Consider the following 12,584-nt stretch of genomic DNA (forward strand, 5'->3'; position numbering starts at 1 on the left):
ATTGACCTGGATAAATTAATTGTTTGAAGGCTGAAGTAAAACCAGATTTATACCAATAGCACTTTCTGAAGTAGCTATGGCTAGAACTTTAAAATAAGCATGATAACGGAGATGATTAAGTCTGTATTAAATTGTATGCTATAATAGACCTGTGTTTTTGAGCACTCAGACATTAAAGCATGCATGCTTTAAATGATACGTTTTTGTTTAATATCATTAGCATTCACTTCAGCCAAAGTGATGGAATTCCTTTTTTTCCAGCTTTGCAAATCTGATATTTGTTTTGGTCTGTGGTTTAATGTTTCAGTGCGGAACAAAATGGGAGATGCTGAAGCCGGCAAGAAGATCTTCATTCAAAAATGTGCTCAGTGCCACACAGTGGAAAAAGGTGGAAAACACAAGACTGGTCCAAATCTCTGGGGCCTCTTTGGCCGAAAATCAGGACAATCACCAGGATTTTCTTATACTGATGCAAATAAAAACAAAGGTAAAAACCAGCAGTTGTGGGAGAGGGTCAGATACTTTGTAGCAAAGAAGAAAGCACATGATTTGAAATTATAATAATTTTCTAACTTACAGCATTAAAAATAGACCCTCATATTTATATTACTGAAATATTGATTTATATCATAAAACCTGCATTTGAATAACTGGTCATCCTTTTGATCAGAAGAATTAGCAATCTTGTGTGGCATAGGTTTTTGCCTATATAGGTTTTTCCTATTTTATTTTATGCAATACATTTATCTGGAAAAAGTATGAGCTAGATTTAAAAAGTCATATTTTAATGGTATAATGGTAGTAGTGATTCTATTTGTAGTAGTGATTCTTAGCAGGATGGGGGGAATATAATAGTTTGAAAAGCATATTTATTTGTTGGTGGAAAGGGAGTAGATAGTACTTAAAGTGAGAAGGGATTTTAGGGTTGAGATTCAAAATGGTTGGAAAAGACTATAATATCTTTGCAAAGTAACTTGCTACTCCACACACACACACACAGACAGACATATGTATATATGTACATATGTGCATATATATTTAAGGATTATCAGATTTTCTTAAAACACAGAACAACTCTATTTTGAACTTTTCTTGGAGGCCTAGCATATCTTATGGTTGGAATCAGATCACTACTATTTGGAAAGGGTTTTATTTTATTTTTTATTTCCTTTTATGTTTTTATTGAAGTGAAATTTATATAATATACAATTAGCCTTTTTAAAGTGTACTATTCAGTAGCATTTAGTGCATTCACAATGTTGTAAAATCACCACTTTTCCCTGGTTTCAAAAATTTTTTTATCAACCTTGGAACACCTGCATCCATTAAATAATCACTCCCCATTCCCTCTTACCCCTATTCCCTGGAAACCACTAATGCTTTCTGTCTTTTTGGATTTGTCTATTGGATCTTTCATATAAAAGAAATCATATATTATGTGTCCTTTTGTGTCTGGCTTCTTTCACTTAGCATGTTTTCAGGGCTCATCTAAATTGTAGCATATATCAGTACTTCATTCCTTTTTTTTCTCTTTATTGAAAATATTTATTTACCCCACAAAAATATAACAAACAAACAGAAAAACCCCAGAATACAAAGGGTGGTACTGAAAAACTAACAGTCTAATAATTTTTGATAACAATCAACACTTCTTACGATGCTTTTCATTCCTTTTTATGACTAAGATTCTAATTACAGCCTGTAGCTACATAATTCCAATCTCTGACTTTGTTATCACAGGACCCCTGTTTGTCTCTGTCTTCACATGGCTATTGTCTTATAGGGACCCCTGTCATATTGAATTAGGGGCTCATCCTATTCCAGTGTGACCTCATCTCAACTGAACTAGTCACATCTACAATGACCCTATTTCCAAACAAACCCACAGTCCAAGGTACCAGGGGTTAGGACTTCAACATATCTTTATTTGGGGAGTGTCCACAATAAAGGAATATATATACATACAAATACATCCTTGATAAAGTACTAAAAGTACTACTAAAAGTAAATGGACCAAAATTTAATCTTTGTCAGGAATATTTTAGCATCTTTTAAAATATCAACAGAGTTACTATTAACACAGTATCATTGTATTTGGTATGTGCAAAAATCCTGGTAATAGGTATTGCATAATAAAGAATTTGTCTGGTCCTTGTCCTGGGTTCCTGGCAGGAAGCCTCTAAAATCTTGGAATTTCTGGAGTGATAGGAGTGTCTTTATTATTGTGGTTGGCCGCTGGGACCAAAACCTGAGGGTATGCCAAGAAGATGCCTCATGATGAGCTCCTAGTTTCAGGATGGGGCTGACGATACTGCAGTGACCAACCATTCAGTCCTAACTCCAGGGACAGAGTGGGGGCTGGAGATTGAGTTCAGTCATATGGCTGGTGATTCAGTCAATCATGCCTATGCAATGAAGTGCCAATTAAAAACTCTGGACACTTTCAACCGGAAGCTCTGGTTGAGCCTCCTGGTTGGTGAACACTTCCATGTGCTGGGAAAGTGATGGGTCCTGATTCTACAGGGGGATGACCCAGCAGCTCTGCGTTTGCGACCCTCCCAGACCTCACTCTATGGGTCTCTTCCTCTGGCTGGTATACTTTTATAATAAAACTATAGTTGTAAGTGAGTGCTTTCCTGAGTTCTGTGAGTTGATTTGAGGAGGTTGTGGGAACTGCTGAATTTGTAGCCAGTTGGTCAGTTTGAGTGGCCTGAGGGCTCCGGTATCTGAAATGAGGCAGTCTTGTTGGGAGGCTGCACTAACTCTGCGCAGTTAATGTCAGAATTGCATTGAAGTTGTTGCAATAGGATTTTGAGCTGATAGACTACTGAATAAATCCATTTTTAACTCACATTTAGTGTTTGCATTTACATGGCTCTTTAGTTTTTCAGGTAGTATTTCTCTGTAGTGTCATTTTATTATTTTATTATCCTGTTACAAGAACAGTAAACTTTTGCAACTACTAATTTGTAGAGTTGTTATAAAATAATATTTGTTCCTCTAGCTGCCAATATTTTGAAGAATTTATTGCTTATTAGCATTGATTTGAAATAATATTGGAACTTACTACAAATATATCTTTTATTATAGATTGTTGTCAAAGGTTGAAAGCTATATAAAAGGCTTGGTTTTAACATTATTCAAGAATTAGAAATAAAATTCCCCTAAATCAGATTATTTAAGTAATATTTGTGACTTATTTGGGGACATATTATTTGTTAGTTCCATTGATGAAATAAGAATAATAAATATCTTAGTTGGTTAACCAAACTAGAAGTTTAAAATGAAATTATTTAAAATGAAATAGAGAGTTAAAAAATACTTTAGCATAGCTTGGCCAAAGACAGACTTGAATAAGAAGAAGAACCGGACGCCAATAGTATAGCACTAATACAAATTGCAGTGCACTGTCAACCATATTTTATTTTCTATGCATGATTTTTCTGTTGCAAATAATTACAATATTTTTATTTTCAGAAGAATACAGAAATTCTCATATTTTAAAGAAGATTCTCTGTTCCATGTGACTTGCTTAGAGTACAGTTTTACAAAATGCATGATTATAGAAATAACCTTATATAATTTTTTTAGAATTGTGTAAAAATATATATAACTTAAAATTGACCATTTTAACCATTTTTAAGTGTACAATCCTATGGCATTAAGCACATTCACATTGTTTTGCAACCATCACCACTGTCAATCTCCAGAACTTTTCCATTTTCTCAAACTGAAACTCTGTACTCATTAAACAGCCCATGGCAACCACCCTTTTACTTTGTCTTTGTTAATTTGGCTATTCTACGTACCTTATATAAGTGGAATTATACTGTATTTGTCCTTTTGTGACTGGCTTATTTCACTTAGTGTCATGTCTTCAAGGTTCATCTATGTTGTACAGTGTGTCAGAATTTCCATCTCTTTAAGGGCTGAACAATATTGTATGGAGATAGCACATTTTATTTATCCATTCATCCCTTGATGGAGATTGGGGTTGCTTCCATCTTTTGGCTATTGTGAATAATGCTACTACGAATATGGATGTACAAATATCTGTAGAAGGGAGTCCCTGATTTTGCTTTCTTTGGGTATATATCCAGAAGTGGAATTGCTGAATCCTATGATAATTCTGTGTTTAATTTTTTGAGGAATAGCCATACTATTTTCCACAGTTGGCTGTACCATTTTATGTGCCTACCAGCAATGCACAAGGGTTCCAGTTTCTCCAGATTTTCACCAACACTTGTTGTTTTCTGTTGTTTTGATAATAGTCATCCTAATGGATTCGAAGTGCTATCTCATGTGGTTTTGATTTGCATTTTCCTAATCATTAGTGATCTTGAACCATCTATAGTGTGTTTTTGAAAACATCATTAAATGGATACAATTTTTCCTTTAAGAATGATGTCTTTATAGTGCATTAAAGTGGTGTTTGCACTTTTGGGCAGTGATAAGTGAAGCAGGTTTGAAAAACAAAATGTTTGAATTAATTATGATTTTTCCAGGATTCTATGTTAGTAGTGACAGAACTAGGATTCAAACCCAGGTTTTCTTGGGCCTTGAAAGAAATCTTATCATGGGGTTAGCAAAACTAACTTATTAGCTAAACTAACTTATTAGGGATTGGGCCTTATCTTTTGCCTATTGTCATGTCAAATCATGCAGTGGTTACAATAGGACACACTAAATCATAAATGTGTTAATAATTTTAAAATATTTTGAAATCTGTGGACATTATATTATACAAAAATTTGAATAGTTCAAGAGAATATTTCCCAGTATGAGTGACAAGGAAATTATATATGTTCAATTTTCCTGACCTTTTCCCTATTCCTCTCCCTCCACCAACTAATTCTGATAAAATTATTCATTTTCATTTTAGTGGCCATATTTGTACTTTAAATAATATGCATATGCCTCTGCTATTTGATTTATCTACTTTAAGCAATATCTCTTTATCCTCTACTATCAAGGATGAGAAAAATCAAGGTATTTATACAACCTTCCCTTTTTTTCACACTGTCTCCTAACTCTGGCTACTAACATCGTTATTTCTACTCTGATATGATCTATACCATTTACATCTCATGTAACCATAATTACCACAATTGTTTTAACATTTATTCTACATTAAAATGATACTAGTGGATATTCCCAGCTTTTACCATAGCATCTTTATTTCCTTATTTTTTGGGTTGATGGATTGTTTTCTATTAGTAATAACAATAAGAATTATTAGAACAATGTTATCCAAGTTCTTGGATATTTGAAAACATCTGGGGATTGCATTACACTTGAATGATAATTTGACTGGGCATAAAATTATTGGGAGACTCTTTAATTCCTCAGGAGTTTATATCCTTCATGTTTAATTATTATTTAGAGAAATATGAAACTAGCCTGATGATTTTCCATTATGAGTTATTTGGTTTTATTTTTATTTTATTCTTTTTCCTTTAAGTTTCAGTAACATTCTTATTGAAATTTAGTAACTTTGCTAAGCTATGTCTAGGGCTTGGTTGATCTATTTCAGTATTTCCTGGGAAGTGTTGTGCTCTTCCAGTTGGTAAATTCAGGGCTTTTATTTTTGAAAGTTTTCTTGAATAATATGTTTTAATAATTTTATTGTTTTTCATTTATTTTTTAAAAATCTTACTTGAGTCACCACTTGTACAGACCTTGTATCTCCTTTGCCTGAATATCTTCTGTATCTGTCATTTTCCCTTTCATCTGATAGCTAATCATTTTAAACTCTTCATTCTTTTGTTTTTGTTTTTACCAGTATTTTCTTCTTTTTTTTTTTTTGAGACAGAGTCTCACTCTGTTGCCCGGGCTAGAGTGAGTGCCGTGGCGTCAGTCTAGCTCACAGCAACCTCAAACTCCTGGGCTTAAGCGATCCTACTGCCTCAGCCTCCCGAGTAGCTGGGACTACAGGCATGCACCACCATGCCCGGCTAATTTTTTTTTGTATATGTATATTTTAGTTGTCCATATAATTTCTTTCTATTTTTAGTAGAGACGGGGTCTCACTCTTGCTCAGGCTGGTCTCGAACTCCTGACCTCGAGCGATCCACCCGCCTCGGCCTCCCAGAGTGCTAGGATTACAGGCGTGAGCCACTGCGCCCGGCCTACCAGTATTTTCAATTTTTTTTTTTTTTTTTTTGAGACAGTGTCTCACTCTGTTGCCCTGGCTAGAGTGCCATGGCATCAGCCTAGCTCACAGCAACCTCAAACTCCTTTACCAGTATTTTCAAACCTCATTGTGCTATCAGCAGCATCTGTTCATTTTGCTGTCATTTATGCCTTTCTCTGTTATATAATTTTCTGCTTGAGCCTTTGTAGCTCTACTTTGAGCCCTTGATTCATAAAGACCTTTTTTTTTATCCATGGGAATGTGGTCATGAGTTTCATCTGCCTAATTTACATAGTTTCTGATGTGTATGTTTCATTTAACTTTTGTTTTTTCTCTTCCTTTCTGCTGTGTTTGCATAGTATGTGTATTTGTGTGTGTGTGTGTATGTTGTGTGTATGTATCTTCGGTACTTCTTTGTGCTGATTCCTTTTTGATTGTTACTCATCTTTTGATGAAGATAGTTCTTCTTGAACTAGTTGTTTGTAGAAGGATAGTAAGGGTAAGGGTCTGAGTGTTCCACTTAGTTGTGAGGTCTTCCTCACTCACAGTTATGTTAGAGATACATGTATATGTCTGAGTGTGTATGTTTGTATGTTTTGGTGGAGGTGTTATTTGGCTCTTTACTTCAGCTGGTAAAGACTGGGCAGCCCTAAGGTTATGCAACCTTTGCAGTTTCTCTTCTGTCCTGTAATAATTTCTTCTTTCAAAGATGTATGTGCTTTCTTCATTAATCCAGGCTCCCCTGGCCCTCCATGGTGTCAGACTGAATTTAAGGAGACTTTCACGGCCAGCTGATATACCCTATTCTGTTTGAGCCAAACAAAGGATTATGACTTTGCCTTACAAGATGTGTCACATACTTTGAAGATCTATTCTCTTCTCCTGAGATCATTAGTGAAAGGTGTCCTTTCACTCTGGTCCAGGATTCATGTCCTTGGCAGTCTATTATAATTATACCAAATTTGGAGCCATAGGGCTTCCTCAAAAGTTTTATCAAAAGTGAAGTTAGCATTTTTGTTTCTCTTTGTCCATGTTCTTTTTGACTGGTTTTAGAAAGGAAAAAAGGCAGCCTTTTTCAGTCATTTTAAAACTGAATTTCTGAAATTATAGATTTTTCTGGAGATCTGAACAGAGGCAGATTGGTATGATTGGTAGAAATAAGATTGAAATATGAGTTAGTCAAATTCTTGACTCTAACTAGCTTTGTATGCTTAGGGCAAGTTACTTTCCTCTCTTTAGGCCAACATTTACTAGAAGGAACTTGCTGTGATTGTAGGAAGATGAGGTAATGCTTAGGCATAACATGTCTGGGGTGATAGTTCATTCCTATACATTGGATAACCCTAAGTAGCATGTCACTGTTGGATTTCTACAGAGAAGCCAAGGAGTGAAGAATAATTTTGTAATTTTTTCATAGGTCAGAATGTATAGGTATTCCCAGTTATAATAGTCCTCCTACTGAGTCCAAGAGTAATCTTTTGTTCACATATGTGGGTCACATCAGAAAGTAAGCTCTACAAACGTAGCTACACAAACTGAAAACTTATTTTCACCTTTATAGGTATTATCTGGGGAGAAGCGACTCTGATGGAGTATTTGGAGAACCCAAAGAAATATATCCCTGGAACTAAAATGGTCTTTGCCGGCCTTAAAAAGAAGAGTGAGAGAGAAGATCTTATTCAATATTTGAAACAGGCAACATCTTAATGCAATGCCATTGCAACTTCAAAAATATTAGTTATAAGCCAAAATTTTCTAATTTCAAATATTGCATGTTTAAAGAAGCCATATTTGATCTTTTTGATCAGCCTGTAGTAAATTTAACATTTTTAAATAAAGGTTGATATTTTTGATTGTGTGTAATCTGACCAGATGCCTTTCAGAGTCTGAACTTGCTTTTTTCTGCTCACTAAGGATGCGGATAGGTCAGGATGGAGGAGGAAAGAGAAGGAAACTGAAATCTATTGTGCTTCAGAAGTCTTTATGTGCACAAAATATTTTATAAGCCTAGCAACTGCTATTGATCACAGTTTCCACATTTATTTTTCTGTAATTTAAACATAAATATAGAAGATATTAGCTTTAATTTTTATGAAGCTGTGTTTGCCTTTTATTATAAACAATGCTTAAAGTAACTTTAAAGGGAAAAAAATAGGAAAAATGAAGTCAAATAGGTGATCTTAACTTAGGAATATTTTTGGAAAAAAAAGAACAAGTTATTGACCCCAAAATAAAACCTAGAGAGAAGGAGAAAAGCATGTCTTATATTAATAAAAATTTGTATCATATAACATCTAATCTTTTTGCATTAATACTTTTATGCTATACTTCTAGTTCTTAGTAATATAAAACTGGGCTACAGGAGGGAAAGCAAGGATACTGAGAGAGAGAAAAAAAATCCGCAAACCCTCACCATAAATGTGGAAGGAGCCCTCAGTTCACAGTAAGTGGAAGAGAGGCACGGTGGGACAGGTCTATAACAGGGCCTGTGTGGAAGAGAACTGTGGCTCTGTGTAGTGTGAGGCAGCCCCTAAGCTGCTGTGCAGTCCTACAAGTACGCTATCACCCAAGTGATACGGCCCTGCAAGATGGAGAAGCTGTTTCCATACCAGAGAGAGGGGCAGTGGGCTGGTCAGGGGCCACTATGGATGAAGATAGGAAACCCATTATCTCATTTACACTTCACAACAGCACCCCGTGATATGGGTTTTTACCTTCCACATTAAGACCTAGAGAGAGCTGGTGCCAGAAGCAAAACTTGGATTCTCTACTCCAATTCCTGGTGACTTTTCACCATTATCATAGGGGTAATATGTTAGCAAGTTAAAGTATTAGCAGATGCCACTACTGTGAAAATAACCTAACAGAGTTCTTAGAATGAGGGGAACACAGTTGAAAAAGCAGTGATTTCCAGACAGTTCCATTAAATCTGCCAAGAGCTCAGGTTTAGTTTTAATGCTTCTGGTAAGTGGGGGAGAGTGCACTTCTCATGGAGGCCAGTGCCAGTATTGTGTAGGAAGGAGTGTCTCCGGGGGCCAAGAGATAGCTTCAGGCAAAGCTGAGCCTGTTACTCTCTCCCTGGAGGAATTTTCTGATGAGGGCAGAGACATCTGTGGGTCCCATAGTGTACAAGGGATGTTGCCAGTCTGAAAATCTCAGTTGGATTTGCAGCAATGTAGAATTAGGTGACATACCTCATATTCTAATTTACATGGGGCCAGAGAGCTCTGTGAGAAAGAACTTGGACTCAGTTCACATTCATAATTACAGTTCAGATTTATATAACCCTGAAGAATGGACTTGGTGGCATTGATAAATGCCACATTGTAGGGAGGGATATGAGGGCCTCATGTTTGGAGTTTAAATACTTTTGACTTAGAATTAAAAAGAAGATAGTATGAGGAGAGCTGAGATGATAAAAGGGAGGTAGGTGGGAATGGAAAAGTATTAAGTAGATTTCCATTCTAAAAATTGATAATATGTTGAATATTGCTTTAAATTTATGTTTATCTTAGTAAGAGAAAAGTATCTCTTTGTTAGTAGCAATGTTTCCTGTATTAGAAAAGAAAAGTTGGAGGAAAATTTGCAAATGAATGTAGTAATTAAAATTCTATATGTGATAGGCTTTATTGAATATATATTATCTCTGAGAGGCTTAAATCTATCTTGGGATCAATTTACATGAAGGAACTTCTAGATACTATGGCGATTTTATACTATGTCAATCTAGCTTAGCTGGAACTACGTTTCCCAGGACTCTCTTCTCTACATGGTACTCAATTAGGACTGATCACAAGAAAAATTTGCCTGAGATTTGGAAGGCAGAGGGGCCAGGTAGAAGCCTCTACATTTGGAAGGTCAATTCAGGGCCCCAAGTACAAACAGATGCTGTAACTAATCTGTTGGCTCACTTTCTTATGGTGGGGCAGCGGCTCTTCCAACTCCTGCCAAATCTTCTCTTGTGGCTTCTCTGAATCTTGGGCTTGGGAATGTGCACCTTTGAGGGGCAAGGGCCCAAACATATCACCTAAGTTTGAAATGGTGAGAAACAGACAACATGGGTACCAGTTTACCCTCACAGCTTTGTCTTTGCTCTCCCTGTTTTGGTTGCAGCTTTTCTTCCCAATGCCGCCTTGCCAAACCACAACTTCAGGCCCATCCCTGGATGCAAAGACAGTAACAAAGACTCTCTCTTTTGGCCAAACTTGAGTCAGGCTCCTCTAAGCCCGTTTCTCAACTAGCCCCCAACTTTGGGCTCTGTCCTTGGCCCACTTAGTCCAGTTGTAGCAAGAATCCTGCTAAATCAGTTTAGCAACCCCCCCCACCCCCCGCCCCCAACCCTTGGTATCGGATAAAATTCCTCATCTCTCACCTATGGTATCTGATCACCCTGGTCTGCCTTCAGAAAGTATCCCATCAAGTTGGTTTAGCCAGAATCCCCCTTATGTCTAATATTTCTTCTTAGTACTTTTCCATCTGCTGCCCTTCCACCTTGCTCCTTGGCTATGAACTCCACTTGTCCTTACTGTATTCATAGTTGGGCTCGATCTCTCTCCTCTACTGCAAAACTCTCATTGCAGTAGTCCTTTCTTCAATAAAATCTTCCTTATTATCTTTAACAAATGTCAGAATAATGTTTTTCTTTAATATTAATAACCTTCCATAATCATCTTCACCAGCTCCACTTTGCGGTCTTAGTGACTTTGCTCTGATCTTTTAGCTGTCCCTTTCTGGACAGCTAGTAATGACCAAGGCACACTAGCAGTATTTTGTTATTCAATCTCTTCACCTGAAGCCATAAGTTCATTAGATTTATTACCTGTCATTCAAGTTATTGCAGGTGACAATTTCACCAAATATTTTATCCCTGCATAACATGGATCACCATTTTTCCAACTCTTGATAACAATTTCCATGCCAGTCTCTGTCTGGTGCTGAAGATAGGGCCATATATTTTAGTTATAGCAGCATCCTACTTCTAGGTGCCAATTTTTGTATTAGTCAACTTTGTTACAGTAACAAAACCTCAGGGGCTTGCAACAACAAAACGTTTATTTCTCATTCAAGTGGCATGTAGGCTGTGGTCAGATGTGGTGCTGCTCGAAGTATCTTCTCATTCTGGAACCATAGTTAAAGAAGTACCTGTATGGACTTTCCCATTCTTGTGGAAGAGGAAAAGTTGATGAGCCCTGGAAGAGGCCTGATGCTTCATAAAACTGCTCAGATATGGCCTACATTATGTGTGCTCACATGCCATTGATCAAAACATGTTAAGTGGCCAAGGCCAATGCCAGTGACGCGAGGAGGTATATTCTCCCCTCAAGAGGAATGGCAAGTCACATGACAGTAGTTTGTCATCCTTTTAGAGGGAAGAGGGTAGTGAATAATTGTAAACAAAATGCCATCTACTGTAAACACGTATACACATTTCCTTTGTTATTTTCACTTCATGCAATCTCTATGTTCAACTCAGTCTCATTGCTCTTTGATTTACCTATTACCCTGAATAGTCACACCTTCGATGTCAACTTTGCTTTTTTGTTATTTCTGTTTTCTATACTTGCTTGCAGCTTGCCTGCTCCCATGTCAAACTTGCTTGTGTCTGCATTCTGGCTTGTGACACTGTCAGCTCTGTTCTCACTATCACTGCTTTCCTACTCCATCTCCAATTCTGATATGTGCGAAAAAAAAAAAATCAAGCCTTTGTAAAATCCAATTTTAGATTGCCTATAGGATAATGATCAAATTATTGTACAATTTTACTTGAGCATGAAAAAATTAGGTAACTGAGATTCTTTGGTAGCTAGGACTAGAAGATTCTATTTCACTATTATATCCAAGAACCTCAGTGAACTACTCAAGGAGATAATTTGTCATTAGAGGTTGAATTCTGATTTAGCAAAGAAAATTATTTCTCTTATAAATCTGGATAGAATAAACATGGTCTTTCTTCTTGGAGTGTTAATTTTACTTGAAGATAAAAAGCCCTTTTTGGATTTTTGTGCTCTTAAAAGTTTTATTTGTTCTGACATGGAAGAATGTCTATAAAACACTGTTAAGTAAAGAAAACAAATTCTCATGAATCTTATAGAATGGTTCAATTTTATATAGAGTTTTTTCTATACATATACAAAAATATGTATATATGTGTATATGTAAAGGTAGCTAGATAGCTATTGTCTATTGATACATACCACACTGATAAGTATGTGTTCCTAGGGAATGGAGATGGAAGATTTTATTTTTCCTTTATATAATCTTATGTTTAAATTTTTACAACCATATATCCTTTTCATAAAAGAAGAAAAACTAAAAGTATAGCTCAAAGTCACTACAGTTTTGTCACATGCAAAAGCAAAATCTGTGAAACCTTTTCTCTGTCACTACATTTCATATTATTTTATGAAAATCCAGAAAGAGGAACATTTTCATGCATAGTGAGTTATTGGAA

At 36.1% G+C, this 12,584-nt stretch overlaps 1 protein-coding gene across 1 annotated transcript; it reads left to right on the forward strand.

Annotated features, from left to right (window-relative positions):
• Positions 1-318: 318 nt before the first annotated feature.
• Positions 319-7,840, forward strand: LOC138384747 (cytochrome c 2). The gene is made up of 2 exons (XM_069470444.1): positions 319-487; positions 7,695-7,840. Exons 1-2 carry the CDS (start codon positions 319-321, stop codon positions 7,838-7,840), a joined length of 315 nt encoding a protein of 104 aa, XP_069326545.1.
• Positions 7,841-12,584: the final 4,744 nt, after the last annotated feature.

This window comes from Eulemur rufifrons, chromosome 1 (assembly GCF_041146395.1).
Source record: "Eulemur rufifrons isolate Redbay chromosome 1, OSU_ERuf_1, whole genome shotgun sequence".
In the NCBI taxonomy this organism is placed as follows: domain Eukaryota; kingdom Metazoa; phylum Chordata; class Mammalia; order Primates; family Lemuridae; genus Eulemur; species Eulemur rufifrons.